Source organism: Suricata suricatta, chromosome 8 (genome assembly GCF_006229205.1).
Source record: "Suricata suricatta isolate VVHF042 chromosome 8, meerkat_22Aug2017_6uvM2_HiC, whole genome shotgun sequence".
Lineage (NCBI taxonomy): Eukaryota > Metazoa > Chordata > Mammalia > Carnivora > Herpestidae > Suricata > Suricata suricatta.
The window spans coordinates 134,435,859-134,451,697 of record NC_043707.1 but is presented as its reverse complement, the minus strand read 5'-3'; the positions used below and the strand labels follow the sequence as shown (position 1 = coordinate 134,451,697).

At 51.3% G+C, this 15,839-nt stretch overlaps 1 protein-coding gene across 2 annotated transcripts in view; it reads left to right on the top strand.

Moving 5' to 3' along the window:
* Nucleotides 1–15,839, top strand: part of PEX14 (peroxisomal biogenesis factor 14) — a 134,716-nt gene that overhangs the window by 18,941 nt on the left and 99,936 nt on the right. For both annotated transcript variants that reach the window (XM_029947003.1, XM_029947002.1), the window contains exon 2: nucleotides 897–944. In XM_029947003.1, the coding sequence (XP_029802863.1) occupies nucleotides 897–944 (48 nt within the window). The remainder of the gene's footprint in view (nucleotides 1–896; nucleotides 945–15,839) is intronic.

The following is a 15,839-nucleotide window of genomic DNA, read 5'->3' as shown; positions in this document are numbered from 1 at the left end:
GATTAGCTGCACTTGTCTGGATATTATCTGTAGATAATTGGAAATTGGCTTGAACATCAGTAACCGTAAACTAATCGTAACTCTCTCAAACTGCTTGTTTTATTCTTTGGTGGGAGATTTGTGAGTTTCCTCGGAGCCTGTCTGTCGCTGTCTCTTCCTTTCTCTAAATTTGGCGAGCCCCAGGTTGAAGACAAATGTGAGGATGAGGCGAGTGTGAGATCCAGAGAGAAGACAGGGGAACGGACTAGAGCCAGGCTGAGACCCCATTGCTGCCTTCCTGCCGCTTGGTCTGTCAGCCTGTCACTAGCTTCATTACAAAACAGATTCAAGCTTGGCTTTCTTTGGTCCTGTGGATTGGTGTCCTCAGTGCAGGTGATAAATAGGAACCAGGGTCCATAGTTTTCTTTGCTTCCTGCTCCATGTAGATGCTGGGAGGAAATCCTGAGCGTGGGCCACTGGGGCCCCCTTGTGGCTGGATCTGGTTCTCCACTTTCGCTCTGCTCCTCCCGGTCAGGCAGGAAGATGGCCAAAGGGAAGTTTTGCTCTCACGTAAAGCCTTTCCTCTGGACTTTGCTATTTCTGTGGATCCCAAGATGGTCCTCAGCCCTCGCTGCTCAGCTGCTGATCTTGGCCCTCGTAACCAAACATAGTCTTCTTCTTGAGATGCTGTTGCAGTGAACTCAGACGCAGTCTCTTCTCGTTGACTGGCAAACTCAGACTCCGCGGGCTGCTTCTTCCAGGTGGGGTACCACGGAGCACAGTGCAGTCCGAGACGCCAGTGGGCAGCGGGAGGAACAGGTGTAGGTGTGTGCTGCTTGAGAACGGGGCGTCTTTGGCTGTTTGATGTCCATTGGGTGGCACTGTGATCTTAATTTTGTTTCTGTTTTTCTTTGCAGCCAAGCTCTACTCCAGGAGGTGAAAATGTGGTGCCTCGAGAGCCTCTGGTAAGTACCGAAGATATAGAGTATCATTTCCTAATAATTAAAATACGGTGTGAGACGGAGAAACCTATGATCCTGGAGTTTTGCATCATTCAGTGTCCCTTCAAAAGTAGGTATTATGTGGAGACTTAACCTTAATGGCCTGTGACTTCTGACTTCTCTGGCTTGCAGGGATTAGTGAGCTGTCTCCTTACTAAAGCCTGGTCTTTTCTGGAAGGGAAAGCATCCACCCCAGGGGGTGATGCACCACTTTGTTGCTGATCAGTAGTGATTGGTGGGATGCCCGAAAACCTTCGGAGGCGGAGTTGGGACTAGGTTGCTGGGCCTGACCAAGCTGCTACTTGATTGTCTGGAGCAGCCGTTCTGCTCCTCGGGGGGAGAGCACTGTCAGGTGGCCTTTGAGGACCCGGGAGGGCAGGGAGTTCTGTGTTTGCCTGGGCAGTAATTCGTGATGATCGTTACCAACATTATCTGCTTGTGGTATTGACGGGGAAGAGGCCTGCTAAGTACTGCCCAGTAACTTTCTTCACAAAGTGCTTTTGCTTTGGTTGTCTGAGTCCCAGTCCCTGCCAGCCCACCCCATTTTCATTCTATAGTCTGCATTGCAGGGCCTGCCGTAAATCCCGTTCGCTGGGTAAGACCTGCTCTGTACCAGCCCGATAAGTGTCATGGAGGGCCGGCTTTGAGAGCCTCACCTTTGTCCGGTGACAGCAAGCCGCGGGACGTACCGCCCAGCCTTCGTGTCACAGGCCTGCTCTCTTCCCTCTCCTCCAGCAGCAGTGGGAGGTAATGTGAGGTCTGAGCCGGCACCAGCAGGCCTGAATTGTACCCGTACTCAGGCTTCCCGAGGCAGAGGGTGAGTTGGGTTTGGCTGAGCCGTAGAAAGAGCAGGGTGATGGTTCAGGGAAGTCCTGTCTCCCCTGCGCCCCGCCCTGGCTTCCTTTCACTCTTCTGGTGCTGTCTCCCTTTGTCTGGATGTCAGGGTGGTATGAAAACCAGAGGCTTTTCCTTGCTAGGCGCTTAGAGCGGGAGCTTGAGTGTCCCTGGGGGCCTGTCAGTCCGCAGGCTGGCGTTGTGGTTGGTTTTGGACTGATGTCCAAGTCGAACACTGCTGTCCTCAGGATTCCTTTCCTTCCTCAGCCTCATTTTACATTTTTCTCTACTGACTTACCTGCCGATCACCGGCGGAAGGGCCGGTCCTTCTTTTGAAGCGTGACTGGGTAAGCTCTCCGGGGTTCTTTCTAGCAGGGAGCCCCAAGCCTCGGGCAGCCTCGTGGATTTCTGGGTATTTGGAGCCCTGCGGCCCCTCGCCCTGTCAACGTTTCCGTGCACCGCTCTTTTCCTGCTGCACGCTGCAGCTGCTTGTATTTTTATTTCTTTCTTTTCTGGGAGGCCCCGAGCAGTATTCAAACCCTAGTAGCCCGTGATCGTCCAGAGTTCAGACTCATTCTCTCCAGGCCAACTCTACAATTACCTTATATTTAATTAATATTTTTTTCCCTTCTTTACGTACTTGCTGCATAATTGCTCAGAGGAAAGAAAACACATAGCAGCAATTTATATATATATAAAAAAACAATAATTAAAAAAACCACCCCGAAATAAACTCCCATCTCATTTGGGCTGATCCTATGAGTTGGGTAATTAGGGCCCTATTAAAAGGTAGACCCTTTCTCCTTCCCTCCTTTTTTTTTTTATTAATTTTTTTATATTAAACTCCCACAGTCTCTCAGTCTTGCCCTTATTGCTTTTGGCCAACCATTTGCAGCAGCCTGATTAAATGAGGGCACCAGCCGAGTTGTATGGTCTTGTGTGAGCTGCTTCTGCCTCTCGAGAGTGGTGGGAGGGTGCCAGGCAGCAGGGCCTGCCGGGGGCCGGCGAGGACTGTGTGGCGGGTAGGGGTGCGGGGCTGGGAGCTGGCGGCGGGCTGGGTGGGAGTCACAGGGCCCTGGGGAAGGGATGAGACGGTCTCCCCCACCCGCAGAGAGCCCCTGCACTGCGCCCGAGCCCCACTTCTGCAGAGCAGCCTCCTCAGGTGTAGGCATTCGCCGTCGGCTCTTGGGTGCTCTGGAGGACCAGACAGCTCGAGAAGAAAAGCTGAGCCTTCTTCTGTAATTGATGCATTTTATCGGGGAAGAGACGGCATTCGCACACATGAAACAATTAGCAGACAGCACAAGGCCATATATAATTTCAGCAAACAGTACAAAATCGCATATAATTTGGTGCGGAATTGCCTGGCTGGGAGTCTAAGCGCCCTCATCACTCAGAGAAGCAAGAGTTCTGCCCGGGGTATACTTAGGGATGGCTCCTGGGAAACTTGCAGCCAGGTCTTGAGGAATCGGATTCTCCAGTGTTAGGGGAACACCCTGCTAAGTGGTGTTTGTTTTTCTTTTTAACTGAGGGCGTTTCTTCCACAAAATTCTTTCATGGAAGCTGTGCGCTCTCCTCCATGCCAAGCATGGGGTAGTGAAGGCAAATAGTCTTATTCTTTGTCTCCAGAAGGAGCTGATCACTTTGGAATACTTTTCCCCTTTACTAGAAAAGTGAGTTAACGACGGAAGAGGCTCTGTGGAGTGATCAGTACAGCGCAAATGACATTGACAGGTGACATTCGGGTGTGTGCCTTATTTTTTGCTTTATCTGCTGGAGAAGGAGGGCCTGATTTTCATTTCTGCCCTCTCCGGACCGTAAAAACCGTCTTAGGATTTCGGTGGTGAGGAGTATTGTCTTGTCATCTTCTAAATGACACGTGGGTGTTTTTTAGCCATAACCTTGTCCGGATTCCTGCCCCTCAGTCCTCCTCCTCCCCCAGCCCGGCCTATTGGTGCGGTAGTTGCTGAATGATGTTGTAATGTCCTCGGGGCTGGAGATTGGCGTACAGACTGGTCTTGATAAGTTTTGTAAACTCCCAGTTGAAATTCCCGTATTATTGATGATAAAACTCTGCCAAAGTTAAAATGGCCGATGGCTTTTTCTTCTTTATACTTTCTTCCCTGAACTTCGCCTCCTAGGGCAGGGAGTTTAACAGCCCTCCAGAATACTGACCGCTAGCTCCCCGGCCCCTGCCCCCGACCTGTTGAAAGCCCTCCATAAAGGCCCCAGGTTTCTCGTCGCCTGGGGTCAGGCCCCTGTACCGCTCTCGCAGGATCAGGCCCCACCTGGCCGATGGTGTTTCAAAGGGTGGACACTTGTCTGCATGGACTAACACGGTTCCTGCCTTGCTGGGATACAGAAACTAGGGTTAGGTAACCGTCTGGGAGCCCTTTAGTCACATGAGTTGTAGTTATTCAAGTGAGCAATAAGTAAGGTTTCGTTTGCCCTTTGCTCGCTGGTTTCGACACGATGTCTTCAATATCCAGCAGCAATACTACAGCTCCCCTGCTTCCTGCAGTGCTCACGCGTTCGGGTTAGGCTAGCCTTTTGCCTTTTGTTCTTCGACACGAAGTTCTTCCTAGGGGAAGAGTCTCCTGCCCTTCTTTCTTCCTCTGACTTGTAGGTCGAGGTTTTTTTTGTTCTGATTTGTTATTTTGGTTTATATCCTTTTTCTGCATCTCTCCACCTTTGTACTCTCAAACTACATAACATTGTTATTATTATTATTGATGTTTATTTATTTATTTATTTAGAGAGAGAGCACACAAGCAGGGGGGAGAGAGAGAGAAAGCACACAAGCAGGAGGGGGGAGAGAGAGAGAGAGAGAGAGAGAGAGAGAGAGAGAGAGAGAGAGGAAGAGGAAGAGGAAGAGGAAGAGGAAGAGAGAGAGAGAGGAAGAGAGAGAATCCCAAACAGGCTTTGCTCTGTCAGTATAGAACCTGACCTGGGGCTCAATCTCTTGAACTGTGAGATCATGACCCGAGCCGAAAACTAGAGTTAGAAGCTTAAGCGACGGAGGCAACCAGGCGCTCCTACAATAACTTTATTTTTATTAAGTATGATCATCATTTTCACTTTAAAACCTTCCCTAGGATTAATAGTTTTTAGTAGGCTGACTTACTAAGAAATGAGGATGCCCTACCCTCGCAGAGCAAGGCCGTCTCTCAGTTTTGCCCTGTAAGTGGGGAGCTTTCCCGTAGCCTCCTGTGTCTCCCTGAGGCTGATGGAAGCGGGGGTGGGGGAGGGGGGTCCCACGTTGGGTATTTGATCTCAGTCCTTCTTGGGGAGCTCATCCGCCTTATGCCTGGGACACTGAAGATATTCTTTATTTTTAATTTTTAAATTTTTTATTAATATTTATTTTTGAGAGAGAGATAGAGTGGGAGTCGGGGAGGGACAGAGAGAGAGGGAGACACAGAATCTGAGCAGGCTCCAGGCTCTGAGCTGTCAGCACAGAGCTTGACATAGGGTGCGAACTCACAAACCATGAGATCGTGACCTGGGCCGAAGTCAGACACTCAACCTACTGAGCCCCTCTTTTTGGTTTTAAAGCCATTAACCAGAGACAGTAATCAAAAGGCCATTAATATCTCGATGAACTCAGGGAGCTAGTCTGTGAGCTTTTCTTTAAGGATAGCTTCGTGGTGGGGCACCCGAGTGGTGCAGTCGGCTGTGTCCGACTTCGGCTCAGGTCATGATCTCATAGTTGGCGGGCTCAAGCCCCGCGTCGGGCTCTGTGCTGAATGCTTGCTCGGACCCTGGAGCCTGATTCGGATTCTGTGTCTCCTTCTCTCTCTGACCCTCCTTGCTCATGCTCTGTCTCACTCTATCTCTCAAAAAATAAATAAATGTAAAAAAAAAAAAAATTAAAAACAAGAAAAAAGAATAGCCATGTGTCTAGTTGCTTGTCTCCTCGAGACCTCACTTGTGTACCCCCGGCACAGACTCACCCTGTATTTGTGTCTTTTGTGGCTAGGGCACTTCGGTTGTACTTGCCGGCGGCCTCACCGTGCACAGGAGCTTCTCATGTTTTGTCCCCACCAAAACTTCTGAAGGATGGCATTCACGTGCTCAGTGCATTTCTTCTAAAGATTTTGTTTTTAAGTAATTGCTACACCCAGTGTGGGGCTCGAACTTAGAACCCCGAGATCAAGAGTCACATGCTCTACCAAATAAGCCAGCCAGGCGCCCCAAACTTGATTTTAATATTGTACTCATGAAGGTGTTTCACAAACACATGGGTAACCAAACTAGCCCATTAAGAGACTTCAGGAAATTGTCATTTTTTTTCCAGGAAAAACAAATATGACAGATCTAAAAGTATTAAGCATGATTACTTTAAGAATCTCTAGTGGTTGATTTCTGTGCTGAGGTAGGTTTACTCAGGTGAGCTGTGGTTTCCACTCAGGGACATCTGTCTGGATCCAGGTGAATGGGGCGACATTATAGGGATAATCTGAAATCTGCTCTACTTATTTATTTAAAAAAAAGTGAATCTTCTGCAGATTTTGGCACTTAAACCGTTGCTAGCAACTCATGCTGGGGTGTATGTGGGGGAGACCCTCATAACTGCTGCTGGGAAACTCGGACTGAAGTCAGTTGTGTGCTGAAGGGCGGGGCTGGCGGGGCACCCTCTGAGCAGGCCTGAGGTCTGGCACGTTCAGATAGGGAAGGTGCTTGGCTCTCCCCCCTCCCCACCCCCCTCCTCAGCAGCGGAGATGTATCAGCGAAGAAAGTGCTCCTTTTTTTTTTTTAACACTGACCAACCTCCTCCCCTGCTCCCCCCCCCCATTGTTGGGAGGGTGCTGGAGAGACCCACAGGTCCTGGTGGGGGGAGGAAGCTGATGCGAATCCGCAGGGGGCGGTGAACTTGAGAACAGCCTCATTCCAGCTCTGGGTGGCTTGTCTAATCTCTAGGCCACTTACTGATTTTGAAATTACTGTCTCTTCCTCCTTCATCCTTCCTGTCCTAGATGAGCTTTATTGAGTCGACAAGGTGGGGCCCTCCAGGTTCTTTCCTCTTCCAGGTAAAGGAAGAGGTGAGGGTTTTTTTGTTTTGTTTTTTGTTTTTTTCAGTTTTAAGGTATCCTTTTACAAATAATTATTAGATGAATCGAAACTCTGAGGAGTAATAATTAAGGCAATGGAATTCGAAAAGGTTATTCATCTTTGTTTACACTGTGCTTTCACGGGGATACTTGCTGTCTGTCGGGGTTGCCGCAGGCGGAGGCCCGGCTGCTGGATAGCCGACCGGGCAAGTGTCCCTGCGTCAGAGACCCGGGCGCCGAGGCGCCGAGCACCGCGTGCCTTCTGCACAGCAGATTGCACAGCAGTTGGCTTGTCACCAACTTGTCACCGTGTCATTCTTCCAGAAGGAAAGGCCGAGTTTGCCCCTGTCCCCTGCGGATGGTCTCGGAGTTCTCCAGGCGCCCTTAGAAATCGCCGAGGGGGACAAAGGACGCTCTTGTTGGGGACAAAGGACGCTCCAAGGTGTTTCTTTTACTTAAAGTCAGTCACTCTCTTACTTGAAAGACGTTTCACTTAAGAGTTGTTTGTCCTTTTTGTGTTTTTGCGTGTGTGTGTGTGTGTGTGTGAGTGTGGCCGGAGAGGTGGGCACTCCCCGAGGCGGACGCGGTAGGTCGCCCACGAGCCCCCGGCGTGAGCGCCCCCGGGGGTCGTGCCGAGGACAGCCACGTGCCCGCCGCTCTCCAGGATAACTCGGTTCAAAGCATTTTGGTGCGTGCTCACACCATGCAGACCACTTTGGGTTTGAGAAATGCGGTCTTGTAGTTACTCCCACGTGTGCGCTCGGAGAAGCCGCGGGAAGCTGAAGTGGGGCTTTGCAGAAGGAGGCGTTCGCCGCCCGTCCCGCTCCCCCCGGCTCTCCTTTCCTTTATGGTTTGTAGTTATAGCCAAGATTTATGCTTGTTGCTCCACAAATCTTCTCCCTGCCATTACGAGTTGGTCTGAACGGTCTGGAGACGGGGCCGACACTGAGTGATTCTTGAGGTAAATCTACCCAGGGGCGCTCTCTGACGCTCGGAGTCACCGAGGACCTAACTCACAGCCCCCAGTGGATGGGATAAATTGTCCCTGTCGAGAAAAAGACGTGCCGCCACCCTTGTGTCCCTGGTGGCACGGGGGCCTGTGCTCCCGGAGCCTGTGGGGTGGCGCTCTGGGCCAGCAGTCACACCCCTCACCCGGCAGTGTCTGTCAGGAGGCCGTTCTCTCTCTCTCTCTCTCTCTCTCTCTCTGCCTCCCTTCTCCCTCCCCCTCCCCCCTGCCTCCCTTTCTCTCTCTGTGTGTCTCTGGCCCCAGTGGGCCACAGCGAGAGGGTCTCTGGGGCAGGGCAGCTTTCTCCGGCCGGCGGGGAGGAGCTGCCAGCAGGATCAGGCACGCAAGTTGGTTATTTGTATAAACAGTTTCGTTTTTCCACAGTTCCCCGAGGATGGAGTTTGATGGAGAAGAGGAAAAAGTAGACGATGTCTATTAAACATCACTTCTCCCCCTTCCTTCTCCTTTCCTTTTGCTGCATCCTTGTGGCTCGTGTGTACTTTTGAGAGTTATTCCAAATCTCTCGTCGTGTGAAAAGGCAGCATCAATAAGTATGTGAATTTTCTTTTTATGTGTCAAGAGCGCGCACCAAGAGCACTCCTCGAAGCCCCTGGCCCGCTGCTGCGGCACCGCGGAAGCTGCCAGAGGCGGCTCCCCGGCCGGTCGCACACACCCGTGTGGGGACCCACGTCGGCTCGCCCCGAACCTGTGTGTCCCGGATGTACTTGGTAGCGAAGGAGGCCGTTTTGTTAGACGTGCTTCCAGCAGGTGAAATGCCGACACGAACAGAGGGAGCTACAAATCCAGCGTGGTGTACAAACGTAAATGTGAGAAGGGGGGCTCTGCGAAGGCCGGGCTGACGCTTCGGTAAATGTGAATTGCAGGTAGATGTCTTTCCAGGTGAGAGCGAGAGGACAGTTACACCCCGAGGAGACCATAAAAATCCAGACGTATTCAGTGCTTTGATTTTCGTTGCTAGTGCCTTTAAGTTCTTGCTTTGCTTTAGAAATGGCGAAGGGTGTGTCGTGGGTGGAGTTTATGCAAGAAAGGCGTCTGGGAACTTCAGTCTGTGGGCCCACACTCAAAGGAAAGGCCTTGGCTCCACATCAAAAGATTAGCAAATGACTGTACATTTATAGGTTTTAAGTTAATGTGAAATGTTTAAGGTGTATAGGGTAGGCTCCACTTCTAATGATTCCTGGCTTTAACTGATTTTTCGATTAGCTGACCAATTACCAGCTCCGATGAGCTCGGTCAGGAGGGCTTCCCCTGTGCCATCTGCTGGCCCTGGCGCTGGTTTCTTTATCTCTGTTAGTGAGAACTACTCTCTTCCTCAGTTTACAGTAAGGAAACGCACCCAGCATGGTCGGTTTTGCAAGGGGTGGGCCTGGGATCTCAGCCCCCAACCCCCACCAAGCGCACGCCTGAGCCCTGGGGGCACACATGGGAGCCAGGGGAGCAGGGCTGAGTCCTGGGCATGCATGCGAGCCCACACACACAGGGCGTGGGGGGTGGGAGTGGGTCCGGAGGGCAGGCGGGACAGCCCGCTGACCTTGCCTCCGTCCCCAGCCCAGGGTGCGCAGGAGGGGCTTGGGCCTGGTTCCGGGGCTGCCTGGGGAGTCTGCGTTGGCTCTGAAGCTGCTGCCTTCTCCCCGGTTGGAGTCTTTTGTATGCATCTTCGCTGTTGAAAAGGCACCTATTAATTTATCACAGGTGATGTGGGCCTCCTCGTGCTGGAGGAGGCGTCTGCACCCATGTACCTCACTAATGACAGGTTACAGGATCGAGGCGAGATAATAGGATCTTTTCATCTGTGTCTCGAGAGCAAAGTGCTGTGTCCCTGGCAGCTTCTAGGGGGCAGCAGCTGCTTGTTGCTGGGCCTCCTGCTGGCGGAGGAGAGGTTCCAAGATTGAGCAATTTGCTTCTGACTCCGGCTGAGCAGGTCTTGGGGGTGTCACCTGAATCCGCATAAGTAAAGAGACTGCAGGATCCAGGACATGCCATCCCTGCTTCCTCTGCCTCCCCTCAGGTAGATCCTGTATCTGTGTCCCCATCGGCACCCACAAATTGTTCACTGTCAGAGTTAACAGCAGAGTTCGCTTGCTTTGAAGATAAGAGATGCAGAGACATCTTTAAGAGAGGGAAATCTTTTTGTCAGATCTTGCTTGTTGCCATTGATAACCCACTCTAATCACGTGTAGATGTTTTGGAATGTTCCCCTGTGGGCACGTGTCTTTACTCTGCTGGGAACACGACTGTCCTGTCGTGTCCTGTGGTTGATTACCTGTTCTTCCTCTCGCTGCTTCCCTCGGCTCCCCTCACCGCCCCCACTACCCCCACCCCAAGCCCGGGCTCACAGAGGTTTCTTTTCGGTTCTAAATGACTCACTGCACGAGCACATTGAAGGGGAAACTTTGGATTTGCCAGTTCGTTGAGACTTTGGGGCCCAGGTCTGACATGTGGCCAACTCGTGCCTTGTGGAAGTGAGCGACTAGCACCCAGCCTCCCACAGGCCCGTATTTCACCATGGCCCTGGCTCTCAGATCTTCTTCCAGTTGTGTGGCTGGGGCCGAGTGACGAAAAGGAGAAGGGCTGGTTGCAGGCAGAACCGGATGGTTGCAGTGCACACCGAGGAGCAAATTGGCCACGACATTCCAGCCCTGGGAGGTTTATTTAGGATTAGCTGAGAATTCTCAGCCCCATATCCACGGTAGGAGGAGCTGGAGGAGCTGTGACCGAGGCTTGGGGCTCTGTGGGAGCTTCCGGGCTTTCATCCAAGGACCCCAGAGCACCAGGGAAGGGGGGAGTTTCCCTTCCAGCGCCCAGAGAGGCTTTCCTCCCAGACAAAGGCATGCCTCCTCATCCCACCTCTCCAGCTTGCTCTCTGTTGTCGGTCTGAAAAATGGCAGTTAATAGACTCTGCTAATGAACAGAAGAAATAACTAGACATAGTGGCAAGTCATTTGACAGGGAAGTGGCTTATAACTTCTGTTTATCAAGCGATTGTAATTACGGTTACTTCTATCGGATTTTTGAAGGATCCATCCTGGTCTCCAGAGCCCCACTTATATGGCATTTTCTTTCTTTCTTTCTAATGCCTAGAAATAACTTTATTCTGGTGAAATCCAGATCTGCAGGCCCCGCCCTGGCCCAGTCCCCCAGCTCCCCTTTCTTCCCCTTTCGGCTTATCTTCCATTACGTCAGCGGGCTCCGTCAGGTGGGGTATCCCCCACTGGCCAGGCTGGCAGCGCTAATGCTGGCTGGAGGGATGCTGTGGTGTTTGTTTTTGCAGTTCCTGGATTTGGTTTAATGTACAATTGATTTTTTTAATGTATTTAATCATTTTTTTCTTACCTCATAAGGATTAACCTGCACAAACCTCATTTTATCCTAAGTGTGGCTTTGGGAGGAAGGGAGAAGAAAATTGAGTTTCTCTAGCTTTATTTTATTCTTTCACTTTTTATTTTCCGAATGGCTTTTCCTGCCGAAGCAGCTCCGTAAAATACAATGTATTTTAGTGGCCATTACTTACTCATTACTAACTGGTCTCTCCTGCTTCCCTTTGTCTGTGAACTAAATACAGGGGGCCTAAACATAATTGGTAGCTCCGACACAGACTCGCCAATTACAGATCACCAGGGAAGACGGCCCAGCACGGGCTGCCCCCCAGCAAATGTGAGCTATCACTCCGTATCTGCCACCGCCGGGGCTCCACTGCGTCCGTCCTTTCCTGATTTTGTGCCTCGGCTTTCTTCATTGCTTCGCCCGGCCTCCCTGATTTACAGATGCCACAGCTTCCTTTTATCTGTCTCTGTGTGTGCTCCTCGTGTCCCTCTTGTTCTTTCCGAGTTCCTGCCTCTCGGTCATGTCTGTGAGGTATTAACGTAGGTCTTGTTTCTGTTTTTCTCTGTGGTTCTCTCTGGGCCTACGATGGGTAGGTGGCAGGCGGCAGATAAAAGAGGCTCTTGAAATTAGCGGTTTTCTGTAGTTTCATCTGCCGAGTCCAAGCAGAGGCGAGTGTTTGTGGGTGCCCAATTTAGCCCCCTTTGCGAGTGTTTATCTGATTTGCGTTATAGGAGGCGCCGGCGGGGGACAAGTTGCGTCTCACTGTTAGGCTGCCGGGCTCTGGGGTCAGGCTGTTAGGTGCAGACGTAGCACAGAAGACCCCGTGTTGTGTGGCCGGATTCCCAAGCAGAATGCGCCTTTTGTTTGTTTCCTGGGCATCTGGCACCTAGGCGTCTTGCTAATCCTTCTCTGGGATGGGCAGGTGTCCTTACGGCACTGCTGGGGGCAGGAAGCAGGCACTCATACACACTTGTGGAGCGTGTGTGCGTGTGCGCGTGTGTTTGCGTGCGCTCACTTTGGTAGATGGTGATGTCGAGTCGGGGAGCTGGCACGCCCGGTGGCTGCCCGGCGGCTGCCCGGCCCCTGGGGACTCAGGGTGCAAGGTTCCCACTGGTGCGGACGTATGGGGGCGTGTAGTGTATCATTGCCACAGAAGCAACATAAAGTGGGCATTTTATGACAGGGAACATCAGAGGAAACATTTAGCTGAGACCTTTATAGCCTTTCCATTATTATGGTTTAAATCTTGACAGTCTTCATTCGCAGCGACACTGGGACCGGCGAAGACCGCGCTCGCTCCCCACATCCTGTTGGGTGCTGTGAGAGGCATCGTGAGTGTGCAGGCAGCAAAGCCGCGCTGCAGTTTGTCTAGAAACAGCCCCTTTTGACTCAGAAGTTGGAAACCAGATGACTCACCGTTCTGTTTGTTTTATTGCAACTGTCGTTTTCGTAAAATGCCCTGAAAGCTCTTTGCTCTCTTTCTCATTTTGCTCCCTCTGTGTCCTCTCTGCCTTTTCTCTCTTGCCTCTCCTTTCTCCTTCCCTTTTGTAATTCGTTTCTCTTTCATTACTCTCTCTTTCTCTCCTTCCCTTCCTTCCTGTCTCCCCTCCGCCTTCTGAGAACCGCCGTGGCCCCTGTGGTCGAAGCGGCCTTGGCTCGCATTGTGCCGCGCGCGCTCTCCAGCCCCCTGAGTTTCCGTGTGGACCTTAGACTTGGAAACAACGTCCGCGCACACCCAAGTTTATAAAGTACGCCTTGGCGTAGGCTCCAGAAGCTAAGTGCCATGTCAGATGGTAACAGCTCCTCGCCTTCTGTGATTCTACGTTTTGCACAATTGTGGGTGCATCCCAGGTCTCCCCATGTATCCGTCTCCGCCCTCGTGGCTGCCAGGGTCACAGAGGGTCTGAGGGGACTAGGATTTCCCAAGATGGGCCAGACAGCTGAGTGCCAGCCTCCTCAGCAGAACGCTGATTGTCCTGGCAGGGCCTTCATCAAACACGCTAACCTTTCTCGCTCCTTTAACCGAAATTCCTGAAGTAGAGAGCACCTGCCGAGTCTTAACGGCTTCGGTGGGATGTGGGATCTAAAATTTTAAGGACTTGAGCCCTCAACCAGGACTTGCAGGATCTTTTTTTCCCGGCGGTTTCTGACACTGTGGCACTCGGCTGAGTCACCTGATTGATGACACAAGCACCACTGGGTGTGAAACACCTGGCCAGGGAAACAGGGGCCCTCCATGGGTTTCCCCAAAGGATGGCAGACAGATTGTGGAATTTTAATGACGGTGGGGCGGGTCCCTGAGGTTCATCTGCTTCGGAGCATCGCAGAATCCCAACATCAAGTTCAGGAGTGTTGGATCGGTATCAGTGGTTATATTCCACGTTTGTCAAATCCATAAATCCAACGGAACTAATTATAGAAGTAGCTAGTTAGAATGAAAAAGAGTGATGACTTCAAATGCACAGGAACGTCTCTTAGTCAAACGCTCCTTGCTGTTTTTCTTCTTTTTAAACACTTTAGGGTCTGCCTTGGGCCTCAGAGCAAGCTGTCCTCTGAATTCTGTTAAAATTAAACTTCTTTCCTATCTGTCTCCAAGGAAGGAGAGTGTTTTGAAGCAGGTGGGTGGAGGGACATGATATCTGTGTTACAATATTTAACAGATTGATGGCGGTGAGTTTTAAAAATGAGTGTGTGTATCTGCTGGGCAGCTTTCAACATAGAATATGCTCTGATTTTCACCCACTTGGCTGGATGTCTGATTCTGACACAACCGCCCTTCGTGCTGCTGGAAAACAGAAAACCACAGGCTGTTAACTTAATACTCTTCCCTCTGGGGCTAGGGTGGGAGCGGGCGGGTGGGGTTGGGAGTGGGGCTCAAGGTTCACATCAAGATACTCTCAGTCCCCTCTCACCCCCCCACTGGAGACAGATGTTCGCTTATTCCAGCTGACCGCTTGAGCAAGGATTCTAGAGTTCCTGGCCATTCCAATTAAACCTCCATGAGAGGTGCCTGGAAGCCTGTGTGAGACCTGGACATTTACGCTTTGGGACCGGGAGCAGCCTGCCGAGTGTCCCTTGTAGGCTCCCTCCGGATTCCCTACCTGTGGATGTTTTCTCCCTTCCTGGGCAGGGCCGATTTGAGAAGCGGAGGGATCATTTTAGTGCTCGCGGCCTGTTGGTGCCTTGGCTTCTCTGCTGAGCTATCCAGCAGGGTGCCAATTCTTCTATTTAGCTGACTATTATATAGCCCTTAAAAGGGAAGGTTTATTTTAGCTGGCTGCTATATTGATTGCTACAGGGACGTTTCTATTTTCACTGGCTGCTATATTGACTGGGAAAGGGAAAGGGGCCGTATTGCCGGGAGCTGTCATATTGACTGTTACAGAAAAGATCTGTCTTTAAGCAGTACCAGTGCACTGGGATCTCCCAGGCAGGATATTAATGCTAATTCATCCGCTCACCCCCTGCTGTGAGTGTTATTTGTTTAAATCTGTAGATTCCCACAGCGCGCTTATATCCTCACTAGAGTGAGCGCTGCTCCCTGTAATTATTTAACATTATATGCTGATATAAATTGTAACAGTTAAAGAATGGTAATGAGTAGCCAAAAAAGAAGAAAAAAGAAAAGAAGGAAACGGGGAAAAATAGAAAAGAAAAAAAAAGATTGGGAAGATACATTGAAAACGCGTATCATGTCTACGTGTCATAAGCGTGTCTCAGTACACGCATCCCAGAAACGGCAGAGTCAGGTTCTGAAACAGCAGCGAGCAGCTTCTGGCCTCCTTCCTCCCACCTCGGGTTGATCTGTACGGTGTTGCGGAGTCCACATGTTGTGCGTCCGTGTGTGTGTGTGTGTGTGTGTGTGTGTGTGTGTACACACCTGCTCACACACCCCTGTCAGAAAGAGGTTGTACTGGTGTGTGCTCTGCAGTTTGCACACGCGTGCATCGTCACATGCAGTGTGTGTATTTCTTCTGTGTGGGGGCAGGAAATTTATCCCTTAGCAGTTCGGTGTCTTGATGAGCAGCTGATACCTGATTTTCTCTCGTGCTTCCGTGTTCACGCAGGAACTCTGGGCCTGAGACCCGTCTCCGGGAGGGAAAGCCTTGGGGAATGCTCAGTTGGGATTGAACCAACAGGCCATTGGGTGTCACTGTCGCTCTGTTGGCTCTAGTTGAAAAGAGGGCCTTTCTGCTGGGGAAACTGGATCTCAAGAGAGGAAGTTCTGCTCAAGGTGGAGGTGTTGCCTTTGCGATGTTGGTCTGCGCTTTGAGAAGACCCCACTTGAAAACTGTTGCATTTGCTTGTGTTTGCTCTGCTAAGCCCTGGCGTCTTTATTGTCCTTGAAAACACCTGGTGATGCCCAGCTCTGTTTGGACACCACCCAGGGCACGGCAGGTGTGGACTTCCGAGGGGCAGAAAACTTCCACTTTAATAGAAAGAGGCAGCTCCACAGTGCGCTGGAAACCCTTACTTAACCAGGAGAGAGGGTTTGGGCAAGAACTCTAAAACGGAGGAAGAGAACTCTCTTGGCAGAGACCCGATGTGGCGGGCGCCTGCCGCTCCCCTGCCCGGCCCCGGCCCGCCGAGTGGGGAGCACGCTGAGTGGCCGCCCGGCCTCCG